The sequence below is a fragment of the Equus asinus genome, chromosome 12, assembly GCF_041296235.1.
Source record: "Equus asinus isolate D_3611 breed Donkey chromosome 12, EquAss-T2T_v2, whole genome shotgun sequence".
NCBI lineage: Eukaryota > Metazoa > Chordata > Mammalia > Perissodactyla > Equidae > Equus > Equus asinus.
Window position 1 is genome coordinate 48,808,573 of NC_091801.1, and position 25,946 is coordinate 48,834,518.

At 40.9% G+C, this 25,946-nt stretch overlaps 1 protein-coding gene across 1 annotated transcript in view; it reads right to left on the bottom strand.

Moving 5' to 3' along the window:
• Nucleotides 1–25,946, bottom strand: part of SNX31 (sorting nexin 31) — a 115,669-nt gene that overhangs the window by 61,100 nt on the left and 28,623 nt on the right. The window contains exons 6-11 of the mRNA XM_014867370.3: nt 23,070–23,160; nt 21,991–22,078; nt 18,855–18,924; nt 11,806–11,898; nt 8,004–8,207; nt 1,527–1,640 (exon numbers count right to left, since the gene is read on the bottom strand). Coding sequence (XP_014722856.1) covers nt 1,527–1,640; nt 8,004–8,207; nt 11,806–11,898; nt 18,855–18,924; nt 21,991–22,078; nt 23,070–23,160 — 660 coding nt within the window. The remainder of the gene's footprint in view (nt 1–1,526; nt 1,641–8,003; nt 8,208–11,805; nt 11,899–18,854; nt 18,925–21,990; nt 22,079–23,069; nt 23,161–25,946) is intronic.

Below are 25,946 nucleotides of genomic sequence, written 5' to 3' on the forward strand. Positions count from 1 at the left end.
TGTATTTGCAAGGCACACAAGCCACATTTCTGCCTTTTACAGAAGTACACTTGGGTGCATGTCAATAAACCCACACTCCAAAGGAAATAAGACTTTACTAGGAATCCTTTAAGAGAACATTTATTGCACCTCTCTATAGTGGCTTAAACTCATTTGCTACAGACTAGATTAAAAGACCATAATAAAATTTAACTACTGCACTTAGCATTGAGGGCTAGGGGGTTCAATGCCAAAATCTCTCTGTGTCTCTCCAAGTGACTGCAAATCTTGCTTCAGCAAACCAGCTGACCACTTCCCTAAGGATGTTTCCTATTTAAGGTGAAGCTGAGGAGCCCTTTCTTTAACCTAGGATTTTGGTTTCGTACTTCGTCTTTTTCAGGGGACTCTGATATCTATTATCTCATGATCATAACTGTCCTAGAAGTAGAGATTTGAAAGGGAGCTTTGGTCCCTGAAACCAGAATATCCATGGAACTTAATATGATCACCAGGGACTCAAGTTGAATGTAACATTGATGCAAATATTACTTTGTTATTTTTATTTCATTTTAGAACATTTGTAGTTTTGATTCCAATTTGAAATAGCTTAAGTTAGTTCAGTAAAAAGAATTTTTCAATTGAATTTGGTTTTAGAAAATTAGATTTTTTTAGGATTTTTATTCCAATTTCAGTTGTAAGCCTGTGGCAGCTGTGGATAGTTTGCTACCCAACATCCTTTCCTCCCTCCTAACAGAACCCTGATTTTGTTTGGGATGACAAAGTGCCCAGCTCCAGGCAAAGACTCATGCTCACTCTAAGCTGATCATGAATCCTGATCCTCTTTGCTAAATACTTGATTCCCAGACTCCCTTGCAGATAGGAGTGGTCATGTGACCCAGTTCTGGCCAATGAGACATAATGGAAAGTCTACTGGGAAGCTTCTAGGATAAAGCTTTTCCTTTCCAGATAAAAGAAATAGCTTTTATCTGCTTGGAAAAGATCAAGACAATGATTGGGATGCCAATCATCTCCAATATTCTTACTAAGTGAGATGATAAAAACCTGTATTGCCAAAGGGGTTGGCAAACAAATCTAGCACCTAACCTGTTTTTATAAATAAAGTTTTATTGGAGCACAGCTGTACCCACCTGTTTACGTATTGTCTGTGGCTGCTTTTGTGCTACAATGGAGGTGAGCAGTTGTGACAGAGACCGTGTCGACCTCAAAACCTAAAATGTTTTCTATCTGGCCCTTTGAGAAAAAGTTAACCGACCCCTGATCTAGCCCCTGGTCCAAGCCACTGTTAGTTGAGTCTTCTGTTATGTGGTAACTAAATTCATTTCTAACTGATACGAAGGCCATAGTGACTAGTAAAATGAAATGAAACAGAAAACAAAAAAAATAAGAGCTATTATAGGCCAAAAGGAGAGTGCATAGCATACTCAAGTGCCCTGCTCTGCCTGGGTCAGCGGAATGCACTTTGTCCACCCCAGCAGCAAGACAGATTTCAGCACAGAAGGTTTTCATGCTCTTCCCTGAGAACTCACCTGTTTGGTGTAAATAACAAACCACTGCGAGCGACTATCCTTGCTATACTGAACTCTGAGCTCTAAGTTCTGGTTGAGAGTTCGCTGGGGCCCATCCATATCCAGCAGAGTCCCCTATAGAGGAAAAGATATTATTCGATACTCAACAGAAATTCAAGTGGCTATTATGTGCTGGGCAAAATATCAAAACAAGTCAGACTGTCCCTATTCCCAAGAAGCTATCAGTCTATGAGGAGTCATAAAAGTAATCACCAGAGTTTGATATATTAAGTGTTGTAAGGGAAGCAAACACAGGTCTATGGAAGTAAACAGGATGGGCACCTAACCCAGACGAGGAAGGTAAAGGGAGGCTTCCTGGAGCGGGTGCCTGAGCAGAAGAAGAAACTAGCCAAGTTTGTTGTGGTGGTCTTGTGGGTTTTTTTTGGGGGGTTGACTAGGGGGAGGAGGTGACAAGTGGTTCCTGGTAAAAGAAATAACAAGCGCAAAGGCACTGAGGCATGAGGGAACCCGACATGTTGGAGATGTGGCAAGGGATGGAGTGTAGCACAGGCTGCAAGGCACGCGGAGTGGTGAGAGGAGAGGCTTAGAGAAGCAGGGTGGGGCCAGGTCCTGAAAGCCTGGTAGGAACACCTGTGGTTTTGCTATACAGCACCTATCCCTTGTTCTCCTAGTAATGGAGTCCAAATTCCCTTGGGAAAACCCTCCCTCTTCCACTGTGGCTACCTAGGCAAGACTATCAGGGAACTCTGCCCTGGGGGAAGATGCAAACCCAAGCTCAGGCCAAGGGGACAAACACTCTGTCTCTCTCATGTGATTCCAGAGCAGGGAGACTGAAGGAACAAATCCTGAAAAAGAATTCCTGTTTCCTAGAAACCTTGAGCTCCTCTGGTTCCTGAACTTCCTAAGCCTCTGCTTCAGCTTTTCCTTTAAATAAGTGGGTTATTCCATATCCCTCCAAAAAAATCCCTTTTTTCACTAGAGCCAGAAGTGTTGGTTTCTATTGCTTGCCACCAAAGAGCCCTAACTGTTACAGGTTCTATAAGCTAAGTTAAGGAGTCTAGACTTTATCTTGAGGGAAATAGGCATTCATTAAAAGATTTTAAAAGCTGGATAATAACACAATTAGATTTATATTTTAGAAATACTGGTCTCACAGCATCCATGTAAAAAACAAAAAGGGAAACAGTTGCTTTCAGACATGAAACAGATGATTGTCAGCCCAGAGAGAAGGAAAACAAATGAGGTGAGTCCTACAATTACCCAGCTTACTGCCTGGAGGAGTTTCCAGGATGCAGCATAGAGGGGGGATCCCAAACGGAGCCCAGAGGACTTGCTGAGTTGAGGAGAAAGAGATAAAAGTCTGAAGAAGTTGAGGTTAGAATTTGTGGAGCAGAAGACTAAAGGTGAGGGCTTTATACAGAGAAAGCTTCAGACAGCTCCTTTCAAATCTTTGGCTGAATAACGATCTGTGCATGTGAGGCTGGGGAAAGAACCACTAAAAAGCAGTAGGCTGAACACTTCCAGGAGCTCACAAACCAGGCCAGAAAAGGCCTGTGTTTCTATCAACCAGAGTAGAGAGACCATTATAAACAAGACATTGGGAGAGTCCTAAGAATGGCATCTAATGAGTAAAGGACTAAATTAACACTAAAGACCTGCCTTAAGAAAGCTTGAAAGCAAGCCTAAAGAATTAAAACCAATCCCAAGTAACTTAATTGCACGCCAGAACAAAGTCTACTACTCTTTAAAAGAATAGTATTCAACAATGTAAAATTCACAATGTTCAGCATATCATAAAAAGTGACCTGGTATGCAAAGGAGGAGAAAATCATGCTGTGCAAACAGGAGAAAAATAATCAATAGAAACAGACCCAGAAATGACAGAGATGATGGACCAAAATGGAACTTCTAGAGATGAATAATGCAATACTAGAAATAAAAATACACTGGATGGAAGACACAACATATTAGACACGACAGAAGAAAAGACTGATGAACTTGAAACCATAGCAACAGAAACTACCCAAAATGAAGTACAGAGAGAAAAAATACTGAAATAAATAAAACCACAATGAAATACCACTTCACATCCACTAGGATGGCTGTAACTTTTTTTAACAATCAGATAATAACAAGTACTGGCAAGGATGTGGAGAAATCAGAAACCTCACACACTGCTGATGGAGATGCAAAAAGGAGCAGACACTTTGGAAAATAGCCCAGAAGTTCCTCACAAAGTTGAATAGAGTTACCACTATAGTAGAGTTACCAGCAATTCCACTCCTAGATATTTACCCAAGAGAAATGAAAACCTATGTCCACACAAAAACTTGTATACGAATGTTCACGGCAGTATAATTCCTAACAGCTAAAAGGTAGAAACAACCCAAATGTCCATCACTGAATAAATGGATAAACAAATTTTGATATATCCACACAATGGAATATTACTTGACTATGAAAAGGAATAAATTACTGATACATGCTACAACAAGGATGAACCTTGGAAATACTATGCTAAGTAAAAGAAGCCAGTCACAAAGACCACACAAGATTCCATTAATATGAAATGTTCAGAATAGGCAAATCTATAGAGACAGAAAGCAAATTAGCGGTTTCTTAGAGCTAGTGGGAATGGGAGAATAGGGAGGTGACAGCTAAAGGGCATGGGGCTTCTTTTTGGGTGATGAAAGTATTCTAAAATTGATCACGGTGATGGTTGCATAACTCTGTGAATATAGTAAATGTCATTAAATTGGGCACTTTATATGGGTGAATTGTATGGTATGTGAATTATATCTCCATAAAGCTGTTACAAAGGAAGAAAATGATTGTGTCGTATTGGCGGAGGGACAGATACATAGATCAGTGGAACAGAAGAGAGAATACAGAAATAGATCCATACAAATATGCCCAACTGATATGCCACAAACGTGCAAACGCAATTCAATTGAGGAAAAAGTGCCTTTTCAACAAATGGTGCTGGAGTAATTGGACTCCACAGCCAAAAAATGGAACCTTGTTCTAAGTTTCACATCATATATGAAAATTAACTCAAAATGCATCAGAGACTTAAATGCATAACATATAACTAGAGACTCGTAGGAAAAAACCCTTAGAAAATTTCCTCAGGATAAAGGTTTGGTAAAGAACGCTTAGACTTAACATTATCGCACATCTATAAAAGGAAAATGGATGAATTAAGACTTCATCAAAATTAAAAACTTTTGCTCTGCAAAAGACCCTGTTAAGAGGATGAAAAACCACAGAGCGAGAGAAAATATTTGCAAACCACATATCCAACAAAGGACTAGTATCTAGAATATATTAAGTATTCTCAAAACTCAACAATAAGAAAGTGATCCATTAGAAAATGGGCAAAAGATATGAAAAGACATTTCACCAAAGAAGATATACAGATGGTAAATAAGCACATGAAAAGATAGTCAACATCATTAGCCACGAGGGAAATGCAAATTAAAATCACCATGAAATACCATTATAGACTTATCAGAATGACTAAAATAAAAAATAGCGACCACGCCAAATGCTGACGAGGATGCAGAGAAACTGGGTCACTCAAGTGTCACTGGTGAGAATGTAAACTGGTACAGCCACTCTTGAAAACAGTTTGGCAGTTTCTTAATAAACATGCGCTTCCATATGACCCAGCAATGACACTCGTGGGCATTTATCCCAGAGAAATAAGGATTTGTACTAAAAAATCTACATATGAATATTTATAGGAGCTTTATTCATAATAGCTGAAAAACTGGAAACAACCGGAAATCTTTCACTGAGTGAATGGTTACACATATTTTGGCTATTCCATACCGTGGAATACTGCTTAGCAATAAAAAGAAACAAACTACTGATACACACAACAATCTGGATGAATTTCCAAAGAATTATGCTCAGCAAAGAAAAGCCAATTCCAAATGGTTACATACAGTATGATTCTATTTATGTAACTAATTAATTAAGGTAATTAATTCTTTGCTTTTATTTACATTTTTATCTCCTAAATATGGTTGATTCTTATTATTCACAGTAGTCATGGTCTATAAAATCACCATAAACACTGCATTACTGAATACGGAATCATTTCCCCAAGGGAAATACGGGGTTAAGTTCCTTTAAAACTCTAGTCACAACATTTTCATCAACTGATCAATACACAATCTTGTTTTACGTGTGTTTCTGGTTTTCTTAAAAGTTTTATTGAGGCATAATTGATATACAAAAAACTGCACATATTTGATGTATACAATTTGAAGAGTTTGGATACATCCATGAAACCATCACCACAATAGAGGTAATAAATAGACCCATCACCTCCAAAAGTTTTATATAACATTCCTGAAATGACACAATTGCAGAAATGGCAAACAGATTAGCGGTTGCAAGGAGTTAAGGATGGGTGGGGCAGGAGAAAGTGGGTTTAGCTATAAAAAGCAAGCACAAGGGGTCCTTGTGGTGATGGAAATGTGACTCTTGCTGGTGGTGATATTATATTACAGTTTTTGCAAGATGTAACAATTGGAGAAAGTGGGAAAAGAGTACACAGGATTTCTGTACCATTTTTTACAACTGCAAGTGGATCTGCAATTATATCAAAATAAAAAGTTAGAAAATAATTAACTATTTAAAGTAAAAATACTTATAATGTAACATGAGGCTTATATATATGTAGAAACAAAGTATGGCAACAAATATCACAAAAGACAGAAAGGGCAAATAGAAAAACACTGTTGTAAGGTTTTGACACTTTTTGTGAAGTGGTATAATTTTCTAAAGTAGACTGCAATAAATTAAAGATGTGTATTAAAAACTCTAAAGTAACCATGAATAAATAAAATAGGTATAGCTAAAAACCAAAAAACAATGGTGCAAATGAATGGAATCATAAAATAGTTAATCAAAAGAAGGCAGGAAAAGAGGGGAAAAACTGAGAAAACTCAAAGAAACAGACAAATCCAGTTATATTTGACTGTCATAATGTTCCTCTTCTCTCAATAACTGATAGAACAAAAGAGAGAAAATATATAAGGATATAGGAGATTTGAACACTATCAACTGCTTGACGTAATTGACATTTACAGAACACTCCACTAATAGTGGCAGAATACACATTCTTTACAAGTACACATGGAACATTTACCAAGAGAGACCAAATTTGGGGCCATAAAACAAATTCCCATAAGTTTAAAAGGACTGAAATCATATGATGTATTTTATCCGACCCCAAGGGGCAAAGAGTGGAGCAGGGAGAAGGGTTAGGAGGCTACTGGATTTCATCCAGGCAGGCAATGTTGAGACAAGCTGTGAGGGTGAAGACAAAGGGAGAGTTCTGAGAGACAGCAGGGTTCTGGAATGGACGGGTCTTCCTCAGCAATTAAACACGCAGGGAAAGAGAGAAAAGTCAGAGATAATTTCAAGATTACAGGTTGTCAATCGGGGTGGGGGCGGGGGGGTGGAAGTCCCATTTACCAGGATAGGGATCCCAGGAGGAAGAACCCTAGGATGGGCACGAGAGAGAAAAGATGAGTCTGATTGGGGGAAAGGTTGAGTTTAAGATGTCTGTGAGTAACCTGGGAAGATGTCCAGAAGGCAGTAAGAGATACTGGACCTTTTGAAAAGGATCTAGGTAATTGATTTCAGAGAATATGTAGAGGAAATACGCTAGAAATGGAACCCCAGGAAACACCAGCATTTCAGGAGTGGTCAGAGGGAGAAGCAGCCCACAAAAATAGGGGAGGAAGCAGAGGGAGTTCTGAGAAGGAAGAAATGGTTGACAGCATCAAATGCCGGAGAAGTCTCTTACTAAGCTGGGTAAAACATCCCCATGGATTCCATGGATTTAACAACGGGGTGTCACAGTTGCTCTCATAGTGTTTGTCCTCTACTAATTAACCTCAGTTTCCCGTGCAAAGGGGATAATCCCAACTTAGCTCACTGAGTTATTCTGAGAATTAAATAATACATATGGCAGTGCCTTGTACAGCACTTGGTGCAAAGTAAGCACTCAATAAATCTGGTCATAAGGGTTTCTCTTAGGAGGAGACAGCAGTTTAGGTATGATGCCAGGGATCCTTAAGTACAGCTCTGCTGTCAGCATCCAGTTTCCAAGGGTGGACATCTTGTCAGTACAGAGTACACATTAAGTGCTCAATAAATGGTAGCTATTTCTATATGCTGTTTCACTATGGCCACCCTTCAAGCCCTAGAGAAGCCTGTTGTTGGAACATGGGAACATTGGTGTCATTACTGCTATGAATGGAGAACCTGTATCAGATAACAAATAGGTTTTACCACTAGATGATACTTACTGTGGATCACATGCTAGTCCTCTCAAGGTACTGATTCAAATGGCAGATTTGTCTCTCTACTGCCAGCTTTGTCACCCAAGAACAACGGGATTTTTAAATCATGGATGGAGACTTTAAATCATGGGTAAGGCAGTGCCAAGATACTCACAAGGAAAGTGATCTGCCAGGACTTCACTCTGTTCATCTGGAAAATGACATCCTGGGTCTGGTTATCAGGCAGGGTTATGCAGCAGCTGATCTCATTATTGCCAACGGAAACAATGGCCCCACAGCCCGGTTCTAGGTAGTCACAGGTACAAGGATCCAGCTGCACATATCCATAGTGCTGTACGTCCCGGGACAGCTCCAAAAACTGCTCCAAAGGAGGAGGCAAAGACCACTTACAGCAGATGACAATCTCATGGCAGAAGTCACTGCCATTCTAGAACACAGGGAATTGAGTTACAGTGAAAGTGGTCACTATGAATGAAGACAACGGCCCTTGTGTTCTCTGACAATAAGGCCTGGGGACGTTCACGGTGTGTCCTGCCAGGGCAGGGACCATTTCCGCCCCATTCACCATTGTGTCCTTGCTCCTGCTACAGGGCTTGGTACATAATGGGAATGAAAATATTTGATGCGTGAATGATGAATGAAGAAAAGAGCAGAGTGAATCAAATGAATGAGTAGATCTGATTCTATCACAACAGATAACAGCAAAATAAAATGTATACACTTAGAATGCTGTCTCTTAAAAAATTAAGCTGAGATCTCCATAAGAGGAAAGTAGTTCATTTTTATAGACTGCTTTATATGATGGTGGTATTAATTGTCAGAGAAAGAGATTTTGGAAATGGCAGTGAAATGAGAGTAAGAGTGAGTCTGCTTTTTAAGTAGAGCCCCAAGACAGCCTCAAAGTGCCAAGGCACACTTTTATGTGATGTTTAAGGTTTAGCTTTTCCCTCTGCTTCTGACGTGACTTAAGAACAGAGGACAGGGGCCGGCCCCGTGGCCAAGTGGTTAAGTTTGCGTGCTCCACTACGGTGTCCCAGGGTTTCGCTGGTTCAGATCCTGGGCGCAGACATGGCACCACTCATCAGGCCATGGTGAGGCGGCGTCCCAGGTAACCACAACTAGAAGGATCCACAACTAAAATATACAACTATATATGGGGGTGGGGGGGGCGGCATTTGGGGAGAAAAAGCAGAAAGAAAAAAAAAAAGAAGATTGGCCACAGTTGTTAGCTCAGGTACCAATCTTTAAAAAAGAATAGAGGACAGTTGTTTCACCGTGGTCCTGCCTGATGGTGTGTGAGATGTGTGCGCAGGAAAGGGAGTTCTCACTTTAACACATGGTTAAATCTGAAAGAAGACCACCCAGTGACAACCAGGCTCTTTCTTTCCTGCAGCAAGGTGACTCAGACCTTCCTTTCAGGCACCACATGAAGCGCTCTCTGATAAAGTAAAAAGTGCTGAGACATACGGGGTGAGCGACAGCGGATTGTTGGTACATGGTGGCAGAGGTGTTCCAGGTTACTGTCCCTCCCAGCCACATGTTGTACCAGTTCATTGTACTGCGGCCCATACGTTCAACTTAGGAGATGCTTTAATGCCTTCTGTCGGGTCCGTGGGAAACATCAGAAATGACAGGCTGTGAGCAGATGCTACCTGTGTGGGGGTGGGGGCAGGGGCTGAGTAATCTTACCACAGAGTATACAGAGTAGTTTCATGATCTTGCTACAAAAGTTTCTTATTATAATAAATAAGTATATGGTATAAATCTTTAATTGTTTATTTTATTATTTAGTAAAACTTTAAGAAACGTGTAATAAGTTTGGGCTGCAATGCTCTAAAAGAGATGAAAATATTTGTTTAATTAAAAGTTAAGCTCCATTTCTCAAGAAAGTTGGTGACAAATGTGACGCACAAAATGCTTGATGGCATTTGTCATTCAACAAGGGGGTGTAGTGACGTTACTGACTACATGAAAACCAGGAGACAGAAATCTGCAAGGATTGTCTATCTAAAAATTAGTTCTTTTAAGAAGACTATAAACAATAATTAAACATGTTTAACTGAAGAAGGCATGTTTATATACTTTCATTTAGATCAGTGGTTGGCAAACTTTTCTGTAAAAGCCATATAGCAAATATTTTCGATTTTGCAGACATATGATCTCTATTAGAATTACTCACTTCTACCGCTCAAGCACAAAAGCTGCCTTAGACAATACATAAATGAATAAGAATGGTGGTGTACCAATAAAACTTTATTTGTAAAAAGAGTGGCCCATGGGTTATAGTTAGCCTATCTCTGATTGAGATCAAATGACTGCTCCTTTAAATTAATTTCACTCATCTCCAATTCCAAGTTTTCTTGGACATGAACGTAAAGTAAAGCAACAGTTGTTAATATGCTGGTTCCAGTAGCAGGAGAAGAACTTCACAAACACTGAAATAATGCTCGTTTTACATCAGAATTCTTAGATGCTTCAAGAGAAAATCAGTTAAATTGAATAATGGTTCAAATTTTTTCATCTAACTCATACACTCAAGACTACTATGACAAATAGTATGATAAAATCAGGTAAAATATTCATCATAGAAAATAAAATTTGTTTTTTGGAAAAAATACAAATTCAAATGTTGGTAGAGCATAGCGCATGGTAATAACAATATTCTTACTAAGTTATTAAATTAAGAAGTTTATAGAGCAGAAATATAGTTGGAATTTGTAATTGTATCTAAAGTACCAGCAATATTCTATCTATCAAAATAGAAGATATAATTATCAAAATTTACAAATATACAGAGAAACTGAGCTCCAAAATTTATGTGACAAAGCTGTGGCAGTGGGGCTGGCCTGAGGGCATAGCAGTTAGGTTTATACACTCTGCTTCAGTGGTCTGGGGCTTGTGGGTTCAGATCCCGGGCAAGGACCTACACACCGCTCATCAAGCCATGCTGTGGCAGCATCTCACATACAGAGTGGAGGAAGACTGGCACAGATGTTAGCTCAGCGACAATCATCCTCAAGCAAAAAGAGTAAGATTGGCAACAAATCTTCCTCACCAAAAAAAAAAGCTATGGCAGAATAACCAAGGAGGAAAAATACTAAATCATAGCAGTACATGCTTTTTCCTTTTTCTTTGTTTTTTCTTTTCTTTTGTTGTAGCTCATCAATAAAATTCTCAAAAGATCACACACTTTGAAGAATTACTTTCTATATCAACCTAAGTATAAACAAGTCCTCTAAATTTTGTTAGCTATTTCCTCAAAATCAATGAGTTAGTGGTGAACACTGGCAAAGTTTAAAGAACAAAAAAAGACAACACAATGAAGCAGAGGCCATTTCTTCTGTTTAAGTATGTCTTGCTTGTCAAACTCACATACACTGCTTAGGGACAGGGTGTGTGTGAGTTGGTACCACCTTTATAGAAGCTTTAAAAATGGGCAATTTAGAAATACCAAATCCTAAAGAACAATAGAACACGTACTCAAAGACAGAAGATATTGGCTGCAGTGTTCAGGGACCTGCAACCAGGAACCGTACCAGGTGTTGGGAACACACAGGGTTTATATAAATTAGACACAGTCCTGGGCCTCACGGTGCTGGCTGCCAAAGTGATTTATAGCAGCAAAAGCTGGAACAATCTGACCTCCAATAATAGAAAATTGGTTAGCTAAATGACAATCATAAAATAGAATACTCTGTGGTCATTAAAAATAATACTGAGGGTCTATACTAATTGACTTGGCAAAGAACTCACGTTACGTTATCTGTATTTTTTTAAATCTTTAAACAATAAGTCGTTATTAATTTTATAACCAGAAAAATCAATGAAGGTATTCTCATTTTTAAAAAGAGCCCCATTTTTAGTGCTTGGTGGGTTTATAAATTATAGAAACAGCTCAATTCCACTATGTTTAACTCCCTCCCAAGGGATTCCTCTTGGTGCAACATTTGACTCACCTGTGTCTGGTTGTCTTCTTTCTGGAGAGCCTCTAATTTCTGCCTCTGCGCAGGTGTGGGTTTGGTCCATCCCTTTTCAATGTCCTGTATTGCCTTAAAACAACATACACTGTAAAATTGACAAACTTAGCAGAAATGAATTAATCTGACAAAAGAACACTTCTGTATGAAAGGCTATAAAAACAGACCTACATAGACATATATAAGAATTTAGCACGTTATGAAGGTTAATTTTTAAATTAGTGGGTATAGAAAGACATTGTTTAATGGTTTGGGGACAACTGGCAGCACTTAGGAAAGAAAATCAAGGTGCTCTTTCCCCATCCCACCCAATCAAATATTTAAAAGTAAAATTTTAAAAAGATTTAAAAGTAAAATGCCATAAAAGAACCAGAAGAAAATATAGATGAATATTTTTATCTGATCTTGAAGTAGGGAATATCTTTTTACAAAGACAAAATGTCACATAAAGGAATATACAATTACATGAAAACATAAAACTTCTGTACATAAAACCACCAAGAAAAAACTAAGAAGCAAATGGCAAAGCAGGGAAAATGAGTGCATCATATGAAACAAAGAATTAATATTTATGTAAAGCAATAGGAAAACTGTAAACATCACTCATAGGAAAATGGATGAAGGGTATGTATTGGCAACTGACAGAAAGGAATTCCAAATGAAAAATATATATTGAACCTCACTAGTAGTTAAAAAAAAATTTTTGCCACTCAACTTGGCAAAGACTAAAAAATATATAATATTCAGAGTTGGCAAGGGTTTAGGGGAATGGAAAGTTCCATATTGAACTGATGGGGTTTAAATTGGTACAACTTTATGCAGGTGGTTTGGCAATACAGATCTAAAACAACCCAAAGGAATGATAAACATAGACGTGGGGAAATGTATTGATAAGGCTATTACTACTATTGTGTGTAATATTGAAAAATTTAAACTCTTAATAGTGGCAAAACACAGGTATAGTGCTTACTATGTGTCAGGCAATGTTCTAATTGCTCTAAAACAAAAGTCAATCCTAACAGCTACCCTATGAAATAGGTGCTATTATGAAATGCCCCTAATTAGGTGATTGAGTTTGGGTACAACCAAATAATAGGTTATGCTATCATTAAAAATTATATAGAATATTTAACATGGGAAAATTTTGTGATGTTTTGATACATAAAAAAAATTTCAAGTTACAAAATAAGGGCATAGTAGTAGACCCAACTTTTGTGAAATAAAAAAACATAAAACAAAACACAGAAAAATTTTGCATGCATACTTATGAATCAAGGAAGTGGATTGCATAGAAATGAAAAATATAAGAAATAAACACACCAAAAAAGTTAAGCATTTATATGTATGACTGATTTGAGATTTGGGGTAACATTTACTTTTGTTTTTGAGCTCTTCTCTATTTGCAAATTTTTTATAAGATGAAAACAAATATTGCAATTTTTTAAAAAAATTAAGAGTGAATACATTGTTGGGCCTTGTCTGCTCAGGTTTGGGTAACTGCTACCAGCGAGTGGTCCCAAACTCCAAATTCATAATGGGTTTCTCAGTTCGTTTCCTACTCCACACTGCAGGTTTAAGCAGAAAAACACTGGGCTCAGAGGCAGAAATCACCTGAGGACAACTGCCCCCTGGATGGCCCAAGCTCTAAGCTCCTTCTTCTGTGTCTTCCCTTCTCCTCCTGGCACCCTGCCTTCCTTCCCCTTTGTCTGGCCTGGTCCCAGGGGAGGCTCTGGCATTAGCTGTCCATCTCATTAGCTGCATACACTTAGCCTGTGCTACTTCGATTTATCATGCTTTAAACGAGTTTCCCATTGGTCCCTAGTCAGACTGTTAACCCCTCAAACGTTGGCCCTGTGCCCTTCACCTCAGTGCATCTTGTCCAACGTCTTACATACAGCAAACACTCAGTAATTCTGCCAATTACCAGGCGCTTATTTACACCTTAGTCTGAATGTAAGTCTATGTGTTACATCCCTCAGTGATATTAGCAGGTTATGCCTTATCTCCAAGAGGAGAATAAATTTTTGACATTGCTGTTTAGATGGGGTGAAAAGGAGATGGGTTTAGAGAGAAGAAAAATAACTAATAGTTGTTGAGAACCTGTTTTAGATAGGTTTTCTCTGACTTTTTCCAAACTATTCTGTGGGATAGGAACATTACCCCCATTTTACGGATGGGTAAATTGAAGCTCAGAGAAGTTATGACTTTCAAGACAACCCAGCAAGTAAGTGTCAAGAGTTGGATTAAAAACTGGATCTGACCACTACACCAAACCCTCCTACCCTTGCCCCAGCCACTGAATTCTTAGCATGTAGGCAGCTACCCACCCCAGACTTTCTCCTGGTCACCAACTGTTCTCAAAATTGAATCTAGATACTATACCAGATAGTGTCTGTCTAGATACCAGAATGGAATCAACATGGACACGAGGAATTAAATACCTTTCTCCTTCCTGAATTCTACGTGATGTTAGAGTCCTGTAAGGACTGTTAGCACAGGGCAACAATATCAAAGAGAAAGCATAGCCAAATAAAGAAGATAAACAGCAATCCTGGCAGTAACTACTAACTAACACATCATTCATCACTAGTACATCCAGGGCTCTCAAACACAGAGATTTAAATGTCCTGCAGCAGAGGTAACATAACTCTTTTTGTTTCACTACTTTTTAAAAGATTTGACCCTGATTGTGGGTTCACAAGTCACCACTCAAATACATTATATACAATATGTCGCTTCAGACCATGAGAGAGTCATGTTTAGACAAACGTCTCTACTCAGTTATATGGTTCCCTGAAGACTGGCTGATGGAGACTTATGCAGAGTCTAATTTTTAAAATGGAGTGAAATCATATAAGCCATGGTTTTCATGAGCTTCAATCACACATACTCCGGCACCCTCTGCAGAGGATACAGCGGTGAGAAATGGAGAGAACTCTTTAAACAAGGCATTGACCACTCAGCTCCAGCCAGCTGAGACACAGCTGAGCAAGGCCAGGCCTGTGTGAGAAGGCTGGGCTCCCTGCATAAGGACACTGGGGAATGGGGGTATTAGGAGGCTAATGGTCAGCCCAGGCTCCCCTCACCAAGCCACGGGCCCTGACGTGGGGCTACAGCCACCTGGAGGAAGGGTACCTTTTTCTAATTTTCACAAAGTAACCATACAGGCCAGTCATGGCCCAGATGAAATGCAGGCCCAGAAGTGACAGAGCTTCATTATTTTTGAGAAAATCCAGAAATTTATATTTTAACATGAGATTCTCCATTTTGTTAATGTCACTCAAATTTTAAAGAAGAAAGGAAACACACTGTGGGAGTCTACTTGGCTCCTGGGATATCATTGGGCACATGTGCTTTAGAAAAATCAAAAGGGTCTCCCCTAATAGTTAATTATGATGGCACTGTTATTGATCAGAAGAACCCATAAGAACTTTTTGCAATAACTTTATAAAAGGATGACTGCTTCTCACTCACTCATATATCCTAAGCACCAGGACACAGTCTACCTTTGGCTGTTCTGAATATAGTAAGGGAGATGAGTATTTACAATGCTGAGTGAGAAGTGTCATAACAGAGGGTATAAAAAAATACCATGGGAGCAGAGAGGGAGGGAGGCATTTTCTTTTGGGGGAGCCAAGGAAGGCTTCCCAAAGGAAGCAGCAATTGTGGTCCTGACCCTCCTGCTGACCTTGAGCCCCCATTTGACTTCTCGGCACCTCTGCTTGGATTCAGGGAATAATGATGATGCTGATGATGATAGTGGCACAGATTATTATGACATCAAGTACAATTTTTTGAAGACTTTGCCAGGCAAAAAGCTAAGACTTGAATAACAGTTTATAAAGCTGGGAGAAAACTTACAGACTGTCCAACCTCATTGCTTAACAGGGGGACATGTAGTTGTAGTTCCAGGATGAAATGGCTGGCCCGAGTTACACAGAGAGTGAGCCAGTGGCACAGCAAGGGACAGAATGCATTTCTGAAACTGCAATTCAGTGTGCTTTCCATGAAGCCATCTTTTTTCCGGCTATAAGCAGAGGAAATACCATCCATTTTTCTCTGGTTTATAACTCCTTAATGAAGACAGATAGAAATCATATTATGATGCTGGCAGTTCCTACCTCTTAACACACTATAACCTGGAAACCATGCCATAAGACTCTATATCCCACAGGAGCAATATTAGGATTAGGGACGCATTCTCAATCAAGGATATGATATCAAATAAACCAGACACAACTAATAACGTATCATAACAGCAAGGAGACGATTGCAGTGAGCCTTAGCAAATGTGTAAAATGGTATATTATGTTCCAACTCATATAACACAGGGGTAAGTACACGGAACACGATTATACATGGATCAAAGTATGATACGAAATGAACTCAAAACTATATTCTAGCCATAAAGGTAGTGAACACTAAACATTTAAGAAGTGACATTTTGATTTGCCTCCTTGGAATTTAGAAAAGCTTTGTGGACATGATACATTAGATGGTCTTGGTCTCTTTAAGAGTCCCCTAGGGTAGAAACGGCATTAAGGTTGTGACTCCTCATCTGACAATCTGGCTGCTGGAGCCCATTGTGTCTGCTCAGTCATGCATCCAGGTTCTCGGCCTTGTGCTGAAAAAGCCAAGGTCCCTTCCTGGGGCTGGTGGTATACGGGGGAGATACATGCATAAATGATGCTCTATTTTGACAAAGTAAAGATATCATTGATTCTAAGATACCATGATTTTGTGTGACACTAAGAAAAAACATTGCTAATTCAATTATGACACAGTGCCTCATGACAGTCCCATACAGTGCATGAACTACTCATGCCAGTGTCTCCCGGCTGGTTATTGCTTTCATTTCTTCTGAGGCATTTGGCGATCTCTCCTGCCTCCAGCTGCACCTTTTGCATATATCTTGGTATAAAATAGAGCAGTTTCCTCTCTCCAGGCACATAAAACACCTGGTTATTGCTTTGCAAGAAAATATGGAACTGTGGTCAGTTCTTCAAAGACGAACATTTGCTTTTCTAATATAAAAGGGAACCCTGCTACTCTGTCTTTGCCTTTCCATGTTACTAACTCCCGCTCCATGCAGAATCATAGTGTACACTTTCTCAAGTCGTTTTAATAATAATTAGACTCAACACACATAATATATTAACAACACACATAATTCAACTAAAGAGAAAACAATAGGAACAGCTATGTATCAGTTTGCTGTGCTGCATAGCAAACCATTCCAAAAACGAAGACTTGCTTAAAACAATACAATTAAAGCAATGAAATTGCTTAAGACAAAAACAAAAATAAGTAAGCCAAACCATCAAAATCCATCCTTTTTCTTTTCGCTACACCTGCAGTACTACAGTAGGTTCTATTAACGTTTCCTTGGCCCCTTGAAAAGCCCAGTAAAAGCAATGACTGACCCAACACTTCTCCCCTCTCTTCAATTCCTCCCCTCAGTTTATGAAAAGTTACAGAGGGTAGCAGCTTAGAATCACACTCCATTAAAAGCCACCTGTAATAAGTTTTGTTAAATCCCTTTCTACATCCTCTACCTCCAAGCCTACTCGATCCTTTATGAGCAAACTTTCTGTTTCTTCTTAAAAGTGTGCATGGTACCAACTGCCTTACAGAGTTATTATGAAGTTTAAATTAATGCATTTAAAACAATTAGTACAATGTCAAGCCCACCGCGGGACTTAATGCAACATTGTGTCAGGAAGAATTCTAGTTTCTGGGGATACAGCAGCGAACAAACACACACCTGCTTCCACAGAGAAATCATTCTAGTACGGAGAGAGAAAGCAAACAAATTTTTCAAAATACATATACACCCATATACAAACACACATGCGCACGCACACACACACAAAATGTCAAGCAGTGGAAATGTTAAGGAGAAAATAAAGCAAGTGCACCAGGATTTGGGGTTTAGTCTGAGCAAGATGGACAGCCTTGGAAGGGTTTGAACAGGGCAAGGATCGGACCTGCCACTCTGCAGTTGCTTGAGAACAGACTGTGGGATATTCTCAGCAAATTCCTTCAAAGAAGTTTTCTGCCTCCCAGAACTGTCAAGCCAGGCCTGGGAAAGGATCAGGCCTCCGACAAGGCTGGCTTGTGAGGGTAAGCCCTGGCAGGGAGCTGGTGAAGCAGGCAGAACTGAGGTGGGGGTAACTAGAGGTGTATCATGGAGGCGGCATCTGCAGACCACTCCACTGCTTACCAGAATCTTCACCACTGAATAGGGAAAGGAAAAGAGGCCAAACTCTAAATTTACTTTTATGGGGGGTGGGGGCTAGGGCTAGACAGGACCAACTACATGATTTGTAGGGTCAATGCAAAATGAAAACGTGGGGTCCCTTGTTCAAAAATTATTAAAAATTTCAAGATGCAATGGCAGAGCGTTAAATAAGGCTTAGGCCCTTCTGAGCACTGGCCCCAGTGCAGCTGCACAGGCCACTTGCCAGTGACGGTGGCCCTGGGGGCGGGTAGGCTGCTTGTTGGCTCAAGGAAAAGAAAATTATGCTAAAATGAGATTTAGGGACTAAGTGTGACTTTAAGTTATCAGAGAGATCCTTTCTAGGCTCATGTAAACTAGATGGCTCATGTAAAGCTAGATGATGGAGTGTCAGCTGCAAATATAGAGAGTGATTGTTAAAATGGAGGTAGAATGCTTTTTTTTCCTCTAAACTCCTCTACTTTTAAAATTTCTTTTACTGTGGTAAAATATATATAACACTTATCATTTTAACCATTCCTAAGTGTACAATCCAGCAGCAGTAAAAACATTTACAATGTTGTGTAACCATCACCACTATCTATGCCTAAGACTTTTTCGTCACCCCTAGAAAAATTCTGTACTCATTATACAGAATTCCTCTGCCCTCCTGCCCCTAGTAACCTCTATTCTACTTTCTGTCCCTATCAATGTGCCTCTTCTAGATAAGGACTACGACCAATTTTTTGAAAGTTTCAAACCCGAATGGCCTATAATATACGGTGTTCCGATGGTTCTTGGTCACCCTCACCTGCATATAGATCAAATCTACAGCTGCTCTGCAGTCCATCAGCATGGAGTCGAGGGACGGATCCATGTACCTGCGTAATTCAGGAGCCTTAAGTTAATTCACATGACACAGCTAATGGCACACCTGTGAGCATGTGCTCTCTGAAGTGGGGCCCTCTACGCTATGAATCAAGGCCCCTTTCCTAACAAAGTCACACTCCTCTACTTGCCTAGCCTTCCATTTGTCCCTCCAGCTCTTCTGTTTCCTGTTTTCTTTATACCGTAAGCTCTTGCCTGGTGGGCTCTGAGAGTCAAGATGTAAACAAATAAAGCTTTAGGGGAATGGTCTGCAGCCCTGTTCACTCTCAGCCCCACTGTTGGTCACCAAGCCCTGCATGCCCTTCCCCCACCCCACAATACTTAGCACTTTCATCTGCCCCATACCCAAGTCACCCCCACCTCTTGCCTGAGCTGCTCCAGTAACCTCCTCACCAGGATTTCTGTCTCAGTCGTGTTCCCTCCATCCCACATTCCAATGTTCTAACCAGAGTGGTTTTTCCCGAGTAACCTTTCAGACTCTTGTAGTCCAGGAGTTAGATCACTTTCCCTGCTTACTTCCCAGGCCCTTCATGGGACACCGCTGCTTTCATTTCCAGTTCCATCTCTTACCTCTCTTCCTTCCTCCATACTCTACATTCCAACCATGTTTTATCTCCTCCCCCTCTGCCTGGAAGACCATCTCCTTCCCTGACTTATCCACCTCTCCTGCAAGCCTCATCCTCATGTCCCCTCCTCTGGGCCCTCCTCCCCAAGGCTGTGTTAGCAGCCCATCCTCTCTGCTTCCTAGCACCTGAGTTTATCCTCCCCACTGCTCTGATCGAGTGGACCTTGATACCAGGTGTGAAGACCCCTGAGCCCAGGGGCTGGGTCCCATTCAGAGTTGCCCCTCTGGGCCTTGGCAAAGCGACTTGCAAATAGCAGGGCTCCATATCTGTCTAACAGATCCAGAATCACTAGGAAGAACGGAAATTACAGTTACTATATAAGGACAGTACTATATAAGCTAAGAATTGACAGAAACAGTCAGGAAAGGGAGCCCTATGGTTGTCTCTTACCCATCTGAAGGCAGAGGTACACAGAATCACTACATTCAGAAGTGTAAGGTTAACAGACTGATGGAACTAGCTTAGACTAGGAAAAGGATAAAACTGTAGCTTGAAGTTCAACTTCAGGGGGGGAGGCAACTGATGCATTCCTATTTACATTCCATTTAGCTATTTTATCCATGACCCCAGGGGCCCCTGTATTGCAGAGAATAGCAACTGTTACATCAGAGTTAGACAGCCCCCAGGGCAGGCACCCTCTGGTCTGGAAGGAACCTTATCATCATCAGAGAGATGTACCAGGGAATTCACAGACAGAAAATTCCTAAAACTCCGACTAGGACTCACTGTAAGGCCTCACCTAATGGAAGGCCCACAGCTCTTGACAGTCAAGTTAGCCTCCCCGCTCCCACCCAGTAAGACCTCACTCTGGAAAGAGGACTAGGCACCTGTGGGATCCTATTCCAGGCTCCCCTCTTCTGGTGACCTGATCTTCAGCTCTAGCAATCAAAGTGGGACTTCCTTTCTCCCCAGTTCCCATGAGTGAAGGCAACCTGCCTGGCTCTGAGATGCTGGCTTGTAATGGGTTAGACATTTTACCTTGCACCTATGATCTAGAATTTATCTATTTAATGAAGACATAGGCAAAGCCCAATTTCCAAGTCAAGCTTCAAAATGAGGGACAGAATCCTCATCTCCCCTTTGATCTCAAGTTTTCCGGAGAGCTCATGTGCAAAACAGTCTAAGCCCCAGAGAATTTTTCTGTTGTTACTATTATAATTGATATAACAAGAATAAACATGACCAAAATTTATTGAGCATATGGGATTACTTTATTCAACTCTCACTAATTTTATGAGAGAGACTCTATTATTATTATTCCTACTTTACAGATAAAGAAACTGAGGCTTAGGGAGCTTGAATAACTCAGGTAAGGTTTTTAGCTAAACTCTGAGAGAGGTGGGACTTAGATTTACATACGCTGATCTGAAGAACAACCACACCTAGCCAACTTGTTAGACTAAGCAGCTTCCAGAACAGCTACTCTCTAAACTCTCAGAAAGAACTGCGTCCTCTTCCCTTCTCAGGGTTCCAGGCCACAGGTTTTGACCATTTCTCAGAATACTTTTGAATAGCAGTACATGAACTTCTAGGCTTGCTGGGAATATCCTCACAAAATTCAAAGCTACAGACTGGAGCTCCAACCAGGCATCACCAGGTCAAGATAACGACTATTCCTAGATTTCAAAATGCCTTTTCTTTTAAGCTCCTGTGCTCAGATTACAGAATAACTGGGCTGGGAGGCAGTGAACCAAAGAAGCAATCCAACACAGCCATGGTCATAAACACTGGGAACTACAGGCTATAGGATGGGTGGGGTGGGGCGGGGGGCATGTCCTGCTTCTTGTTATTTCCTGTTTGTTTGCTCCCCAAAGGGCCCCTTGTTTCTGGGGGAAAATGCTAGTATGTTCTGCAGAGACCTTGTATCCTATCAATCTAGGAATATGGCGGGCGCTGGTAAACAAGCATTTATTGTTGGAGTCCTTAGGAATGAAGCCAAATACTGAGAATTCAAATTCTCTGCAAATTGGCTGAGTCCACTCTTTGCCTTTAGGGAATACCACAGTTCAACAGATGAATCAGACTGGCTTGTAATCATCAACAAATTTCTTCAAAAACTAGATTAGAAATCCATTCCAAAGCAAACCCATGGCCAGTAATTCCTCACCACTACCTGCTTCAATCTCCATCACCAACCCCGACAAAACCTTGTTTTTCAAGCTTTACTTTCATGGTCACCATCCTCATGATAACGTCCCATGAGTATTTACTTGAGACCAGTGAAAGTCATCTTCAACATCCTCTTCTTTAGGACAAATATTCTGGTTCATTCTCCCCCCATCTCTTCTTCATTGCTTTCCTCTTAACCTCCCTGAAGCTCCTGATCTCTCTCTAGCTGTCGGACTGTGTGTCAGACATGGAGAGACTGTCAAGGTCTGATCAGCAACAGTAAGATATCTTCAAATATCTACTGTCACAATAAATGCAACTCACCACTTCCTAAGTCCAACCTTACAGTTTGCCTCTTCAGAACTTCGAAGACTAACATAAGGGAGTTCAAAGTCTGCCAATTTTTTCACAACTAGAGAAAGAGGAAAGTGAGTCTTACTGTTTGAAACAGCACAAATAGCGGTTTGTACAGAGACTTTAAAATGAAAATAAAGCATTACTATTGGAAAGAATAACATCAAAATAATAATATTCACTTGCATTTGTATGTAATTTTTAACTTTCTGAAGTTCATTCAAAAAATAAATAGCATTTGATCCTCATAGAACACCAGCAACTTGAGTAGAGGATATTTTACAGAGTGATACAGATGAAGAAACTGAGGTTCAGAGAGGTCCAGTACCTTCACCAGCATACCACAGTTCCTAATGGCCAAGTCAACACACAAACCCCTTAACTTCCAACTCAAAACCACCTCCCCACAGCTTCTTAAGAACATATGTAAACTACTTTGAGATAATTGATACCATTTCACAACTAAAAAAACTTGTAATACCTAGAAATGCACTGTAGAGAAAAAAAGCTATGTGAAGTGTACTTTCACCTTTCATCTTTCACTATCTCATTATATCTTTTTCTTTTTAAGAATCTAAGAACTTATTTATATCATCCACATTTTATAGCAAACATTCCTTAACAAGGAGACATGATGCTGTAATGGGATGTACTGATGCCTGGAGTCTAGCACTCCATTCACAGGGGGTTGGGCATGGCTGGTGGTCAGCAGCCAGGGCACAAGGTAAAGGGGAGATGGACATCAGGATTGGGACTAGTGCACGCACAAGAGGAAGCACAGTTACTGGAAAGACCTGCTGCCTTGCTCCTGACCATGCCACCTCTCTGGAGCTGCTCGCCCCCAGCTCACCCTGAACACAGACGCAACCTACATTCCCCAAACTTTTGATCCAGTTGCTGAGGACAGTAGTAGGGACCGCACACTAGAGAGTTCCCCTGGGGGGTGACCAGCCCCCTAGCTGTGACTCCTGCATTTCCTGGGCTGAGCACCTGCCCATACCTGCCCTCCCCATCTCCTGGCTGCCCTAGATTCTTTCTCTCCTTCTTACCAGAGAACTTGCCTTCCTTGCAAAACTGAATGAGAAATAGGCCGAAGTAGCCCAGGAGCTCCCGACACAGTCCAATTTCGTGTGACACCATCTTTAATCAAAGACAAAAAGGAGGAGTGGGAGTTAGGAGTGTCTACCATGCTTACTGTGACATACAGAATTTGAAATTGCCCATAAACATCAGTAAAAAGTGCTTTAATGGGCTAGTGGACATTAAATGTTTTCCAAATCTAAAAATGGTACATACCCATTTTAGAAAATTTAGAAATTAAAAAAAATTAGAGTGAAAAAAATCAGTCCCAACACGGTGGATATAAACTGGCCTCAGCTGAGGCTGGTTGTCCCATCTTGGATGCGGACGTGCCTCCCCGATCATTTTGGTCTTTATTGTCCACTGGAGGGCAGCAGTCATTCTCCATGGACATCCGTCCTTCTGTAAATCTGCCCCTGGGCCCACATATTCATTTACTTTCCTCTGGGCTGGATTACGAGATATTGGGAAAAGGGACACTCCCCACTGCTTGGCCGGCACATAAAGGTGTACGAGCTACTGTCCGCCTTCCACCTCCCAGGCCTTCTCTAATGTCTCCTATGATGATCAAGACTAAGTTATTTGGCTTTTGCTCGGGGAAACTTCAGATCCCAAGCACTGGCTGCCCTCACTTCATGTTCTTCTGTGCGCTCTGCACCAAATGGCTTTCATTTCAACACCAATGGTTTTGTTATTACCAATGGGTCATGAGCTTGTAACCTCATAACATTTGTATCCATTCACCTTTCCTTAGCAGGAACTTCCACCTACCACAGACCCTCTCCCTCTCTACCACCCAGCCCAACCCCTCTTTATGACTGCGCTCCTGAGTGATGTCTTTGCACGCCTGGTCTGAATTCGCTAGATCACCTCTGTTCACACGTGAGGATTCACCTTTACAGCACTTTAATAACCTCTTCAAGTCTCAAGGTAGCAGTTGTACAAATACCAGGCTCAAAGGAGTACTTTTCTTGTCAGAGAGCTATAAATTACCTCGTGAAACAGTCTCATTAGGTGGATGGTATGGTTGAGCATTCTCAGCATGGCTTTAAAAATAAAGAAGAGCCTGGGAACTTTTCACAACTTTTATTCGATGCTTATCCCCATTCCCATTCTTTCTACCTCACTCTCCTCTCCATGCCCTTGTAAAAAACCCCAAACCAAAACACAGGGCTGTGGGTGTGGGTGAGTGTGTGCTGGTAGGGAACAGATTGTAGAGACATCTTTTCCTAGAGTAAACATCACCTGTGTCCACTCAAATGCAATCTCTCTCTTCTCTGACTCATTCTGTGAAAACAGCAAGCTTACATGCCAAGGCAGAGAGAGGAGGCGGACAAGGGAGGAGAAGCCTTTGTATTTACAAAGACACAAATACAAACACCTTCTTTTGAGAGAAAGACACAATACTATTTCATTCTTAGCAAATGTTAACGATGCTTCAAACACAAACACCACCAATAAAACTACATTAGCACAAATCTATAAAAAACAAAGAAGAGATTTTAGCTTGTTGCTTGTCTTGAAAGAGCCCAGCAGGATGGGGGTAAGGTGGACAAGAGAAGCAAAGTGAGAGCGGTGGTGAGTTGCTTGAGAAGATACAATCATTTTTGATTATAAAATTTAAATTACATTTTTATGCAAGCTAGAGAATTTCCAAGCCCCTGGAAGGGAATTCACGTCTCTGTCTGGCCAAGTGCTCACTTTACCTCTTATGGAAACTCTACCACTTGGAGGGTAGAACCTCCAGGTACACTTAGCTGATGTTAACAATATCAGTGTTGTGGGTTTGAATTCCTCACAAGCCAATGAGGCAAAGAGGGAAAGTACATTTTTCTACGATACAAATGTACCTCATTAAATTTATCCTGTTAGTTACAAGGGGACCTGGACAAAACACATGGTATTGTAGAACCCTAGACTTACCGCCCTACTCAATTCAGCACTCCCTCTGATATCAATACCAACACCAATAAGGATAAATAACCATAACCACCACTGTTGATGGAACATGAGTTACTTATATAACTACTTAGACATTGTCTTGAAAGGTTAAATAACTTACCCAAACTCACACAGCTATGACGTGGCAATGCTGTCACTTGAATCCAGGACTTGTCCTAAACCCAGCAGAGAGGAGCCCCAAACTTCACCAGCAGCCAACTTCAGCTGCAGAAATGTCTAGCTTGGCCAGTGAGCCAGTGTGTGAAAAATATGTCAATAATGATGTCGTCAGGCAGGCAGGTGCCCTCCAGTTCTTCACAGGCCTAACCATCTCCAAATTACCTAACAGCCAGCAGGTGCAGCCCTGAGTTACTTGCCTGGACCCAGAGATACCCAAGTTGTAGCCCCTCCCTCACTTTTCCTGTCCGTCCCCTCCTTCATTTACGTAACTGTCTCCTATTCTGTAGGTCCCAGGAGGGCAAGTGAGGGAGCCATGTTTTTGTGTTTTGTTTTCGTATAAATCCCCTCAAGCATTAAGCATCAGGGCATTTGATGCTTTTGAGAAAGATCATTCTGGAAATCAGCACAGGAAGATTGGAAGCAGGGAGACTAGTTTCGGGGCTGCTGTAGAAATCTGGCTGGGAAATGAGGAAGGCTCGAACTAGGGGGATGAGGACGAAGAGGAGGAAATAGGGAGAAGGGGATGATAGGAGAGAGACTTGGGATACAGTGTCTGTAGGACTGGGAGGAGGGGGGGAGGAGGAGGAGCCCAGGATAACTTCTCAATGGCCTCAGTAACTAGGTGGCTGCTGATACCATTCAACCAGGTCAGCAGTACAGGAGCCAAGAAAAAGTTAGGGTGGGGTGTGTGCAGTGAGTTCACCAGGAAGAAAGGTCAAAAATAA